General features: G+C 62.5%; 1 protein-coding gene across 6 annotated transcripts in view; it reads right to left on the bottom strand.

Moving 5' to 3' along the window:
• The window catches only part of CEP170B (centrosomal protein 170B), a 31,142-nt gene that overhangs the window by 10,108 nt on the left and 8,188 nt on the right, over positions 1-12,846 (bottom strand). For 4 of the 6 annotated variants that reach the window (XM_010343908.3, XM_039462871.2, XM_039462872.2 and 1 more), the window contains exons 3-10: positions 8,706-8,795; positions 7,144-7,222; positions 6,613-6,671; positions 4,761-4,899; positions 2,728-2,832; positions 2,056-2,526; positions 1,015-1,733; positions 493-666 (exon numbers count right to left, since the gene is read on the bottom strand). In XM_010343908.3, coding sequence (XP_010342210.1) covers positions 493-666; positions 1,015-1,733; positions 2,056-2,526; positions 2,728-2,832; positions 4,761-4,899; positions 6,613-6,671; positions 7,144-7,222; positions 8,706-8,795 — 1,836 coding nt within the window. Of the gene's footprint in view, positions 1-492; positions 667-1,014; positions 1,734-2,055; positions 2,527-2,727; positions 2,833-3,423; positions 3,620-4,760; positions 4,900-6,612; positions 6,672-7,143; positions 7,223-8,705; positions 8,796-10,220; positions 10,494-12,846 lie in introns of those variants that run through there. The other 2 variants (XM_010343910.3, XM_010343911.2) reach the window with 2 other exon arrangements.

Genomic DNA, 12,846 nt, shown 5'->3' with positions numbered 1-12,846 from the left:
CATCCAGGGAACAGGACGGAGGCCAGGGCACAGGAGGGGCGTCCAGGGAACAGGAGGGGTGCCAGGGAACAGGAGGGGCATCCAGGCAGCCCCCAACAGCAGCCCCGGGCACGCATACCACCCTGGGCCTGCTGCACGAGTGAGCATGCCCCTGCCAAGGCAGCCAGCGGTCCAGTCACCTCGCCTGGACTTGCTCGGGTGTGACCCTGCCTGCCCAGCCCAGGAAGCCTCATGGAGCTCAGTTCCAGGATGGCAGGGCAGCTGTGGCCCTGTCCTGACCTCGGACCCCGTTTGCCCAGGACCTCAAATCGACACTGGGCCACCTGGCCCCGATCCCTTCTCATGGAAGCCCCAGCCCACCCTCCAGGTGAATGTGTCCCTCAGAGGAAAGTCCAGTCTCGCCCTTTGAGGGGCCCCCTGACCACAGGCCCGGCCTGGACGCTGCCCTCTTTCTGCCCAGCCCCTCCTTGGGCTGGCTGTCTGGGCTTGTACCTGGTGGTCTGCCTGAGGGGCCGTACCCAGTGGCCGGGAGGCAAACTCCTGCAGCAGAGCCATCCGCTGGGCCATGCCCCCGTCACCAGACTCATCTCTGTCCCCTCTGATGACTGGGCGAAAGGTGGCCGAAGATGCCCTGGAGAGTTCAGGGGACTCCAACACCCCAAAGACCTGCCAAGAGGAAATGGTCCCAGGCATGGAGGGTCAGAAAAGCCCACCTCCCCACCCTCCACTGACTGGTCACCCCCAGGCCACCGGGAGAACAGGGACCTGGTTGGCCAAAGTGGCTGGTAGCCGGGACGTGCAGCCTGGCTGTCAGTGGGGCATGCTGGATGGGATACAGACCCATCCGGCGGTACCCCAGGAAGGTGAGGGGAGGGGCTGTGGGCAGCAAACTAGGCTCCCTCCTGCCTGGCTGGGCCAGATGCAGGAGTCAGGGCTGGGCCGGGGCAGGACAGCGTCCACCCCGGCCTCACCTCCCCGCTCCTTCTTCCCCACGAGGGCTCTTGCTGGCCGCACCTGGTCGATCATCTTCCGGGCCTCCTCCACCTCTGTGTCCTGCGCCTCGGTCTCAATGGTGTACGTCCCTGCGTCACTGAGGCTGTCGTCCTCCTCCTGTTTCCGTGCCTTGGTCAGCTGGGGGTCAGCGGGGGCAGGCGGTGGGGTCGGGGGGCCCACAGGGCTGGCCCCACGGGGTGTCAGGGGAGTGGGCAGCATCGGAGGAACCTTCTCAGGGCTGGGCCGGGCGGCCGGGGAGCTCTCCCGCAGACACTGGGCCATGAAGTCCTGGGCTAGGCGGGAGCGGCGTCCCACGCTACCAAAGGGGCGGGCAGGGGTCCGGGAGGCGGGCGAGGGGCTGCCCAGCCGCTCTTCTGTCTTCTCCCGCTTGAGCGAGCCAGCCCTCTGTGGCCCTGAGCTGCGGCCCCCTGCCTGGACTGGGGCTGGGACACTGGGGCGGTCCCTGTCGGCCACTGTGGGGCCACGGCGCTTGTCAGCCTTGGGGTCCCCGGATGGGGTGTGTGTAAAGGACTGGGAGCGCTTCTTTCGGGGCGTGTCCTCGTCGAAGAACTCGATGACGAAGGCCTGCTGGTTATGCAGCAGCTCCTGGGGGTCCCGCTTGATCTGCCTCTGCAGCCGCACCTGCTCCCCACCGGCCTCCAAGGGCCCCCCGGCCGCTGAGGCTGCTTTGGCCAGGGGGTCCTCTGAGTCGCTCTGCGTGCCGTCCTCGTGCTTGTGGCCTGAGGGAGACAGGGAGCCCCACCTTGTCAGGCTGACAGAAAGGAAACAGCAGAGGGTCTCAGGCAGCCTCATCCCCCCATGCCTGGGAGTTGGCAGAGCAGCCCAGCCCTCAGGGCCCCCCACACGGGGTGGAGAAGACGTGCAACAGGAAGGCGCTCGAGGGCCGGACCCCTGCCCAGGCAGGTGGCTCCTAAGCAATTAACTGAAAGACAGAAGTCACCTCAGCTCAACGGCCCCTCAGCATGGCAGGCGTGCAGACCCAGCCGACACCCCGTCCCCTGCCTGTCCCGGGACTGGCACGGCCGTCCGCTGGGCACTCACCCTTCAGGGTGCGAGTGTGGATGGGCAGGTCGCTCTTGGTGCTGTGGCGGTCGTCCCCAGGGCCAGCCCTGTGCAGCAGGCTCGGGTCATTCTGCACCAGCCAGTCGGCCACCTTGGTCTCAGCCGACACCATCTCGCCAGGTGTGGCCTCCTTGCCCGGGCGCCGCTGGCGCAGGGAGAACTTGGTGATATGGTCCTTGATCTTCATCTTGCCCGGGCTGCAGTCATCAAACTCGATGGTGAAGGAGGCGTGGCTCTGCACCACGGGGGCCGCTCCGCCCCCACCCGCCTCTGCATCTTTCGTGGGCATCTCGTGTGCCGGCACCTCAGGGGACCGAGATGGCTGTGGGGTCTCCTTCGTGGGGATCTCGAAGTAGCTGGGCTCCCGTCGGAAGGAACAGCCCTGAGGCTCAGCGGGGGCACGGAAGCCGTCCAGCTCCCCCTCCTGCTGCACTGGCCCCTTGGGACGTTCTGGAGTAGGAAGACGTCCTCAGACTGGGCCCTGGGGCAGCCAGCTGCCACCATCCTCCTCAGCCGAGACCACCCACTCCACCCAAGAAGGGGAGAGAGGCCCCATGTACCTGGAGTGGGCTCCTCAAGCCCAGGCTGTCCCCTTCACACACTACCCTCTGGGAGCCCTCAGGGTCTCACCAGCCTGGCCCCAAGACCAACCTGGATAGGGCTCTCCCTGGCGCTGGGTGTCGGGCAGCGTGCCACCATCGTCCTCACCCCACCAGGAGGGCTGCCCGTACAGGGGCGTGCGGTAAGAAGCTGCCTCTGTGGAAGAAGCGAGAGTTCAGACTCAGTGTTGCTGGGGCTCCCAATGTGAAAGGCAGAGAACTGGCACCCCAGGAGAGGCTTGACTCGGGGGCAGGCCCCGGCATCATCTCCCAGCTCGGCCCTGTGGCAGCCCAGGGCCCTGCCTCTGTGGAGAATGTTGACTATCTTGAGTCCCGGGGTTGCTCACAGGCCCCTCCCTGCCTGGCCCCTCCCTCCCCCACAATGTGCTCAGAGGCTCCAGGGTACCTGGCCCCGGCTCCCTGCCGGGCCCCTCCTCCCTCCCCTCTGACGTGCTCAGAGGCTCATCCCCTGGGGCAGGGTGAGGGGGGCCCAGCAGCCTCATACTGGGGCAGCAAATCTCTGAAGCTCTGCCCCAGCCTTCTGACCCCAGTGTTTATCCAACAGAGGGCAAGAGGCCAGGAGGCGCCCACACCTGGGGCCAGCCACCTCCAAGGCTTGGTAAATGGTTCAGGCCACAGACAGGTGGCCCTGGGGGTGGGCGGCAACCTCAGTCTACGTGGTTCTAGTTTGTTTGCCTTAATGATCAGAAGTGAAATAGTGTATTTCAGATGGAATCTGACTTCTGACCCACTGAGAAGCCGGCAGCCCGCCCTTCCTGAGGGCAGTGGTGAGCAGAAGCAGTCTTCGGTGCCCTCAGGTCAGGGTGCTGGCCCTCATGCCCACAGTCTCCTTCCTGGGCTCTCCACCCTTGCCGGAGTCCAGTGGGCCTCTGCGTCACAGTCCCCAGATGCTTACACTGCTGGGCAGCCAGAGGATCTGAGGCCAGTCACCTGTCAGAAGCCAGGTACGCACTGTGCTGAAGATGCAGGGACCCCGAAACGTGTCACACATGCCTACGCCTCCCTGGGGACTCACTCTTGATCCAGGATCACACCCAGGGGATGCTGACGCAGGGGCATCTGTTACCAAGCAGTCCCCCATCTGCTGCTGGCCCTTAGCCCCTCCTCGGCCCCCAAAATGTGCTGCCCCTGCTCTAAAGGAGCCAAGGAGGCAGGCTGCCCAGCTGGCTGCACCCGTCATGACCTCAGGGACCGCTCCGCACCGGCTGTCACCAGCTGCACGTGCTTCACAGCCTGAATGCTGACAGGTGCTCTGGGGAGCTCAGATGGCTTTCTGGAAAGCTTTAGTCCCCAGCGGACTTCCATTCTGGGAGGACCTGTATCCCGACCCGACGCCGGCAGCTGCATGGCAGCAGAACGTGGATGTGTGGGTGATGGTGGGAACATGGCAGACATGGGGCCAAAGCTGGGGGCAGCTAGCTAGGTGACCCTACCTGGAACAAGGTGGGAGCAGAGAGCCTGATCCCCGGATACACCCATCTAACCAGAACCCAAGTCATACACGGGCCTCAGGCCTGGACCCCCCACCCCGACTGCCCCACACGCAACCAGGCCCTTTCTCACTCTCAGCTCCACACCCTCCCTTGTGCCTCCCAGACCTGTGCAGCAGCTGCCTTCCTCCCAGACTTCTGCCCACCCGCAGCACTGACTGCAAAGGCACAAACCAGGTCTCACTGGACACCACTAGCCCTTGAGCCCTGCTGGCTCTGTCGTCTGCAGAGTCGAGTCCAAATGCCTGATGTCAGGGAGCACAGCTGCACACCCCTACACCTGCCTCTCACCACTGGGGACACAGGGTGCCCAGCTGGTGGCCCAAGGGGTGCAGGCACGCATAGGTGGGTGTGCATAGCAGTGAGCCATGTGGGTGTGCATGGGTAGGTGTGTGTACAACAGTGAGAGTATGGGCAGGTGGGGACAGCGGTGACGGCTGCACAGGTAGGTGAGTGCAGTGGGTGAGGGTGTGGGTGTTCACGGGCATGTGTGGCACGGCAGGGAGGCAGGTGCAGAGCAGAGGGCCTGGCAGTGGCCCTGTGTGCTCACCCGATCCGCACTGCCTGGGCCTACCTGTTCCTGGTCTCCGGTCCCCCTTCTCCAGCCTGGGGTTCGAGGCTTCGCAGTACGGTGTGTGCTCCGGCACTGCCTCGCTCCTCTTGGGTGCCGAGCCCTTTACGCTCACCTGCAGCTGGCTGGTGTACTTCTCGTGCTGTGGGCAGGCCAGACGGGGCAAGGGACGGGGCCCAGCTATCCATCCATCCAGAGGTCCCAGGTATGACTTTGCATGTCACAAGCTCTCCCTAACACCCCACCCCCACCCCCAAAAGAGCAAACAAAGCCTGAGCCTGCCTGGGTTACACAGCTCGGGGTTCAGCTCAAACCTGAGGTGGGGCAGCTTCCAGGGGAAGCAGGGGCTTGCTTGTGTGGGGCAGGGCACAACAGGCCAAGGTCATCAGAACGGGGGCTCTGGGGGTGGCAGCAGAGCTGCTTGTGCCATCAGACAGAACCTGGCTCCCTTGGGCCCTGCCCCTGGCAGGCTTGGGGAGCCTCGTGCTGCTCAGAGACCATCCGAGGAATGGGCTAAGCACCTGGCAACACAGGGCTACTGGGGAGCTCTGATCAGGGCCCTGAATCTGTGCTCCATGAACCGAGGGAGAGGAGACGCCCCTCCCACCCAGGACCCTCACGCCCGCACAGGGGCCCCGGCCGTGTGTGTCCCCAGCACAGGGGGGTAAGGACCCTCAAGGATGCCCGTCCCCGAAGGCTGCCATCATCAGCCGTCGGTAGCCCTCCTTCCTGCCTCTGGCCACCCTCATGGTGGCCTCATCAATATGCTGGGGGGCAGTTTTTACCTCCCGAGGGGCTCCAAGAGGGCACCTGGCCAGGGTGGGCAGCGTAGGAGAGCGGAGAGACTGACAGGAACTCGGGGGCCCTTGGCCATGCAGTGTGAAACCTTTACAAACTCTCAGTCTAAGACCTTCACATTTCAGCCTGGGAGACCTCAGATCCCCCACCCTGAGAAGCAACAAATCCTCTCAGCCTGAAGTGACCCCAAATCCTGCTACCTTGAAGGACTTCCAATCCGCTAACCTGGAGGAACTTAATCCCCTCAGCATGAGACCCCAAAGCACCTCAGCTTCAGAGAACTCAAATCCCTTCACTCAGAGGAACGCCAAATCCTCTAACACGTAGATCCTCAAATCCCCTGAGCCTAAGGAACCCTAAATATCTCACTCACAGAGAAACCACATTTCCCCAGCCTCAGAGACCCTAAACACTGTCTAGAGACTTTTAATCCCTTCAGCTTCAAAGATTCCAAATAACTGTAATATCAGAGAATCTAAAGCCCCTTATGAGACCCCAAAACTCCTTAACCTGAGAGACACCCCCAAAAGGATGCTGGGGGGCTCAGGGGCTCTATACCCTCCTGGCCCTCTAAATGGGGCTTCCTGCTCCCAGGTAAGCTCCTGCCCCCACCTCAGCCCCGCTGCACCCTCCTGCAGGGTGAGCCCTGTGACCTCCGTGGCTCTGGCCACTCAGCACACCCAACCAGCTGCTTGTTCTGTGAGCTAGAGCTGAACCTGCCAGCGCCCAACACTGCAGTTCAGAAAGTCCAGAAGCTGACCATGCAGTGTGCCTCCTCCCAGGCCCCTCCCGGAGCCCCATTCCGGCTGCATCCACAACAGTGGTGCCCACATCCCAGTGCCCCTGCCATCTTGTCACTGCAGCAGGCTGGGGGTAATGACTACCTTCCCACCTGCCAGACTGGACCATCTGGCAGGGCAGGACAGCTGGCCTGACTCACGGCGCCCACGAGGCCCAGAGAATGTTTGCTGAGGAGATGGAAGTGGGAGCATGGAGGGGAGGATGGGGTGGCTGAGCCCTCGTGGGGACGATGACCCCGGGCGTGGCCAGCACTGACCTTGAGCGCCTCCTCCGGAACCCGGTGCTGCACCCGCTCCAGCACATACATGTTGGAATGTGGATGCGCATTAAGGTGAACACAGAGCAGAAGAGCCAGGAGCCTGCGCTGAAGTCCACACCCAGTAACAGGTGCACCAGCTCAAGGGCCCACTGAGGCAGGCAGAGGAGGGGCCCCCTTCTTCCCGGGGAGGCACAGCCATGCCCACCCATGTGCTCAACAGTCCCAAGGTTGGGCCAGGACTTGGGGTCTCAGGGAGTGGTCACCAGTTCTCCGGGCCCCCTGTGACCTCAGGCTGGGTGGGTGGGTAAGTAGCAGGTGCCCATGGCCAGGGCATCCACGGGGGTCAGGCTGCAGCGACTGGCATTCCTTGGGGTGAACCATCAGCAGGTGGAGCCCAGCCATAGGGTCATCCTCCATGCTCTGTAACCCCGTGGGCCCAGCGGTGACAGCTCTACTGCTGGAGTAGTAGGGTGACTGTGGCCCTGGGGACTGAGAAGCCCAGGAGGAGGGGGCTGGGAGGCAGGATATCGTATCCAAAGCGGATGACGTCGTTGAGCTTCAGCGTGACATACTTCTGGTCCGGGATTCGCATGTCATTCACAAATGTCTGCAGGGAAAACAGGTGGCAGCAGGGTGGAGCTGGGTGGGTGGGCGGCCGTGGGCAGGGCGATAGGGGGCACCAACTCTCTGGAGCCCACAAAGAGCAGGGCCTGTGCAGCACTGTCCCAGGCACCAGCAGCACAGGTGCCCAGCCCCAAGTTCCACAGCTGCGGGCCAGGGGCACTCAGGTACCAGGGCCCACCCAGCACTGCAGGGACCCCGACAGAACCCTCTGGAACAGAACTCTGAGCATCTTTGTGAAGTAGACTCCTCTAAGAGGTGCTTCCTCTCAGCCACACGACCTCGTGCTCGCCCCAGCCCCGACTCTGACCCCACAATATGCTTAGCCCTACCCTGTGGTGGCCCTTGGCCAGGGGTCAGGCCTCAGCATATCTGACAACCCCCTCCAGGCTGCCCACTGGCAGGGGTGTCGATGTGCCAATCCCAGAGGTAGGTGGGAGGCAGGTGTGTGGGCATCACAGGCCTGAGAAGTAGCCAGCCATGGAGGGCCCAGGAGCACTGACCCGGCCGGTGCCATGCAACCCAGGCCAGCAGCCCTGGGGACACTCTCAAAGCCCATGTGGGTGACCCAGCCCACACAGGCAGAGGAGTGGCCACTTGCTGTGCAGCCATTTGGGGCAGCTGCTTTATCAGACAAGCATGCTGCAGGAGGAGGGAGCTCAGGACAGAACCCAGCCTGAGACCCCTGGCCAGAGCTCCTTGAGGGGCTGCTGAGAGGCCGCTAGGGCCCCCAGCTCAGGACTGCAGAGTGCAGTGAGGATGGAGTGTCCCACAGAGGCCACTGGGGCCCCCCAGCTCAGGACTACAGAGTGCAGTGAAGATGGGAGTGTCCCACAGAGGCCACTGGGGCCCCCCAGCTCAGGACTACAGAGTGCAGTGAAGATGGAGTGTCCCACAGAGGCCACTGGGGCCCCCAGCTCAGGACTGCAGAGTGCAGTGAGGATGGAGTTTCCTAGGGCAAGTTGGAGTCCACCAAACTCAGCAAGAGACAGGGACCTCAGGGACAGACATATCCCCCCAGAGAGGGGCCTCCATCCTTCCTGCCCGCTTCCACCCTACACCCGTTCCCTTCTAGTTACCTTCCTGCCCCTGCTACTCCCAACTCACAAAAGAAAGGATCACACGCCCCCCCACCCCGCCACATTGGGTACCCAAGCACAGCTCCTTCCATCTCAGGGGCCCCACTCCCCAGCCCAGTGCTTCCCTCCCCATCTGAAGGGTCCCTTCTCCCTGTAAGCACAGTCTGACTGTTGGGGGTCCTGAGTCCCTGCCAGGGGAAGCCTTCTGGGGAGGCCTGGGGCCTCTGCAATTGGGGATGGGCCATATCTGGGAGAGGGGCCAGATCCTGGGGAGGGCCCAGGGCTGAAAGGGAGGGGCAGGGGCTGGGGGAGGGCCCAGGGCTGAGAGGGAAGGCCCAGGGCTGAAGGATATGGCTGCTAAAAGGCCAGGCCAGGGCCTCTGGCACTCACCCCATTGAGGCTGCCGAGGTCCTTCACCCAGTGCTCGTCCCTGTCCTGGTCATAGTTGATGACGGCATGCTGCTTGTCCACACTGCGGGACTGGGGAGACACACAGCTGGCTCTCAGGTGCTCCATGGAAGGAGATAACACCCAGGAGGCAGAGGCACCCCTGCTCCATCCCCTGCCCTCAGCACAACACCAGCAGTAGCCCCCAGGCCTCCTACCAGAGTGTGTGCCCACCCTGCCTCCAGACCAGGACTTGGCAAGATGCCAGGGCCACGCCCCCCACCCTCTGCTGCCGCCACATGACCTCCCTCCCCAGTGCTGCTCCTGGCTGGGCCGTGGGAGTGGTGGGAGACCTCTGGTCATCTGGCACACACTGTTCCCTCCCAAGGTCAGGTGGTGGCAGCCAGGCTGGCAGTGAGGGGGGCTGTCTCAGGGAGCCCTCCCCCACAGGGACATGCACAACTCTCAGCCAGTGTCCACACCTTTGGTGGGCCACCTCGAGTGCTGTGGATCCTTTCTAGGCCACCAGTCCACCCAGGACCACGCCCCGAGGACAGGTGACCCACTGCCCTCACAAGGTCAACCCCAGTCATCCAACTGTAAGGCCACAGCGAAGCCCCCGTCACTGACCCACTGGGGCATGGGGAGACACTTTCTACTTGCTCACGTGCTGTGAGCACAGCCACTGCCCACCCGGCCTGCCACTCCACCTTTCCTGCCCCAAACCTGAGAGCCACAGACCGGGGGCGCCAGCCCCAGGAAAGGCCAGCAGAATTAGCTGACCCAGGGAAGCCACTGAGTCCTGCCCCAGACAGTGTGTGCCCCTCACCACCACCTATGGAACATCAAGGCAGTGCACCCACAAGACACCAGGCCAGCTTTCACAGGCAGCAATGGGTCTGAGGGAAGTCCCCCAGCCCTGGGACAGGACGGCCCACAGTCCACATGACTAGGACCTGGACGTCCCTCCTGAGTGCAAGCATGGCTTTTCGGTCTCCCAGGTGAGAGCCTGGGCCCCTCAGGCTGGTCACTCTCAGCCTGCCATGTGCAGGCCACCCCAGCAGCTGGGCATCACTGCCCTGCCACTGGGCACCATCCTGCAACCCTGGCAAGGACTAGAAGCACTCAGGGCAGGGCCTCCTTCCTTACTCAGAGAGCAGAACGCACAGCAGGGGCTGGTGGGGGACACGGTCTCAATAGCCCATCTTGGCTGAGACCTCTGCAGAGGTGCCAAGGCGGGGAAGCTGCAGCTGTGTGGGGCTCATGGTGGCTAGCTGTAGAGGGGAGATCCCGTAAGTGCAGAGGCAGGAACAAAAGGCTGCAGCCTATTTCCAAATAAATAATGAAGAAGAAAGTAACTAGAAATATAACTGTAGTAATTCATATGTGATCTTAGTTATTCATAGGTCATCGTAATTCTTTTACTAATGCCTCTCAGGTCGGAAGTGTGAACGTGGGGTGGCGTTGTGAAATGAATGACCCTAAGGTAAGATGCTCCAAGCCCTCTGTCACGCCCACCCGCATAAGGACTGCCGGAGGGCGCCTCGGCTGTGCGGCTGCGCCAGCACTGGGAAAGCCCCCGCTGTTTAGCCAGCTCGGGAAGACATCCAAAATAGCTGAGACGTCTCCTTCGCCGGAGGAGTGAGGAGAAAACTCCGCTTCTCCAAGCTCTTGCGGTAGGCCGGTAGGCCGGACGGCTGTCAGGGAGGCCCGCAGACATCCGGGGGCTTGACCATCTCTATGTGATGAGGTCCACTCTCATGTGCTGCTTCTGCACCTGGTTCCTTTGTTCTTAGAAAAGATCATCAGTAATAGTTTTATGTTTTAGTTTCATGTTTCAGTTCTTTCTTGATAAGTATGGAAAAGGTGCTGATGCATTATGCTCCTTACCTCACTTTGGGTGCCAGAAATTCCTGAGCCCCTACCTGAATGACAGGTGATGTACTTAAGCCTATCACTGCCATGCCCAATCTACCCTGCCCCCAGTCTCTGACTTCCAAAACCACGCCCTACCTACCCTGCCCCCAGATTTGCAACTCAATAAAAGTGAGAGCCTCCTGGCACTCGGAGGGCACTCCACTCAGGGCCATTGCAGGTCTCCGCCATCTGGGTAGCAGTGGACCCCTGGGCCTAAACTCTCTTTTCTCCATCTCTGTGTCTTGTGACTTTTATTTCTACAATGTCTCGTCTCTGCACTAGCCGAGAGCAGCTCACAGAACCCTGTAGAGCTGGAACCTATATCTGGCACCCAATGGGGCAGTGGACCCTATAGCTGGCAGGACTGAGAGCCAGCCTCACGCCAGTGCCACTGCCACCCAGGAGTGGGCACTCAGAAGCCCAGGGCGCCTGGCTCAAGCCACAGTGGTGGCGCTGCAGTGGAGGGTGGGGGTGGTACTGCAGTGGAGGGTGGGGGTGGGGACTGCAGTGGAGGGTGGGGGTGGGCACTGCGGTAGAGGGTGGAGGGGGTGGGCAGGATCCACACATCATCCTGTCAGGACCCTAAGTCCCCCCAGGAAGTGGGCAGGAGTGCCAGGGCGGTTTAAAGGGGAAAGCAGGGTCCTGGGTGCAGCTGTCCCTGAGCTGCCTGCCCAGACGCAGCCCACGCTTTCCCCAGAACCAGGTGAGCCGCTCCACCTGCCCCACACGCCTCCCTGGGAAGGCAGATCCCGGTGGGACTCCTGGTGCCAGCTCACTTGCTAGCCAAAGCCACAGGTCTCTGGTAGAGTGGGTCTGACCTTGACAGAAAAATTAGCTGGGCGCAGTGGTAGGTGCCTACTCGGGAGGCTAAGGTAGGAGAACTGCTTGAACCTGGGAGGCAGAGGTTACAGCGAGCCGAGCCGAGTCTGGGCAACAGAGCAAGACTCCATCTCAAACAAAACAAAACCAGACAGCCTCACAGCTTCTGGCCACCCCAGCAGCAGTCTCGGCTGGACGGGTTGGGGGAGGATCCTGGCCAGGGGAGGGTGACACCAGACATCACCTCCTCCATCGGACTTCCCACCAAGCACTGAAGGCCCCAGACACAGGCTACCCCCAGCACTCACCTCCAAGAAGCCTGTCCTGAGACCCCCTCCCCAGCTCTCTAGGATGGCTGCTGGAGACACCCCAAGCCACTGACTGCCCATCGGCAGCCCTGAGGGAGTCCTGCCTGAGACTGCAGCCTGGAAGCTGGGAGGCCTGGCGCTCCCTTGGGGATTGGGGCTCACCTCCTCCTATACCCTGTTCTGGGCACAGGCCAGCAGCCCTGCCTCAGCCCGCGGGACATGTGGGCTCCACCGGGCCAGAGGGACCTGCTGCTGTCTCAGAGAAAGGAAGCGCTGAGGCTAGGGCTGGGCTGGGCCCCTCCTCGCCAGCATGAGACCTCCCCAGGGGATGGGGTCCACAAGAGGCATAAAGGAGGGAGCTACTGCCCCTGTCCCCTGGAAAGCAGCTGAGGTGGCTGGGGGCAGGTGGTTTGGATGCCATCTCTCTGCTAAGGAGTGACCCCCGCCCCCGAGGGTTTTCCAGCCTGGATACCTCCCTGCTGCTCCCCTGGTCTCAGACCCCCTGGGCCTCGGGGCCTCCTCCTGGACACACCTCTGCACACCTTCCAGGCCCTCAGAGCCCCACTCGCCCCAGGCCTTTCCTGGAGGTCTCACCCACCAAACCCCTCTCCACCACAGGCTCCAGCAAGGCCCACAAAATCCATGGGTTTGGAGTGTCTTCCTTCCTCTCGGTCAGCCTCCATCTCCACAGCCCCCTTTCCCACAGGCCCTGAGGCCTCTCCAAAACTTTGTTACCCCTCCCAGGCCACAGTCAAGCTTCAGCCAGATGACTCTGCCAGCTCTGGGCACACCACATCCCTGCCCAGGCCTGGGTCTCACCTTTAGTCTAGGGCCCCTCCCCTCCCGGAACCCACCTTCCTCACCCCACCCAGCCCACCCCAGCTTCAGGCTCCTTGGACTCAGCACAGGATCCCCCCAGAGGACCTCCTTAACACCCAGAGCCCGGCCGTCCCGCCCAACCCTAGGCAGACCCTTTACCCCCAGCCAGGGCTTTCTCACCAGACTTGCTTCTGCTTCTGCTTCTGCCGAGCCCGTCCCCAGACGGCCGGAAGCACTGGAGACACACGGGGAGCCCCTTCCAGAAACTCCCCTCTCCAGCC

Source organism: Saimiri boliviensis, chromosome 2 (assembly GCF_048565385.1).
Source record: "Saimiri boliviensis isolate mSaiBol1 chromosome 2, mSaiBol1.pri, whole genome shotgun sequence".
Classification (NCBI taxonomy): domain Eukaryota; kingdom Metazoa; phylum Chordata; class Mammalia; order Primates; family Cebidae; genus Saimiri; species Saimiri boliviensis.
This window is presented reverse-complemented; position numbering and strand designations above follow the sequence as displayed.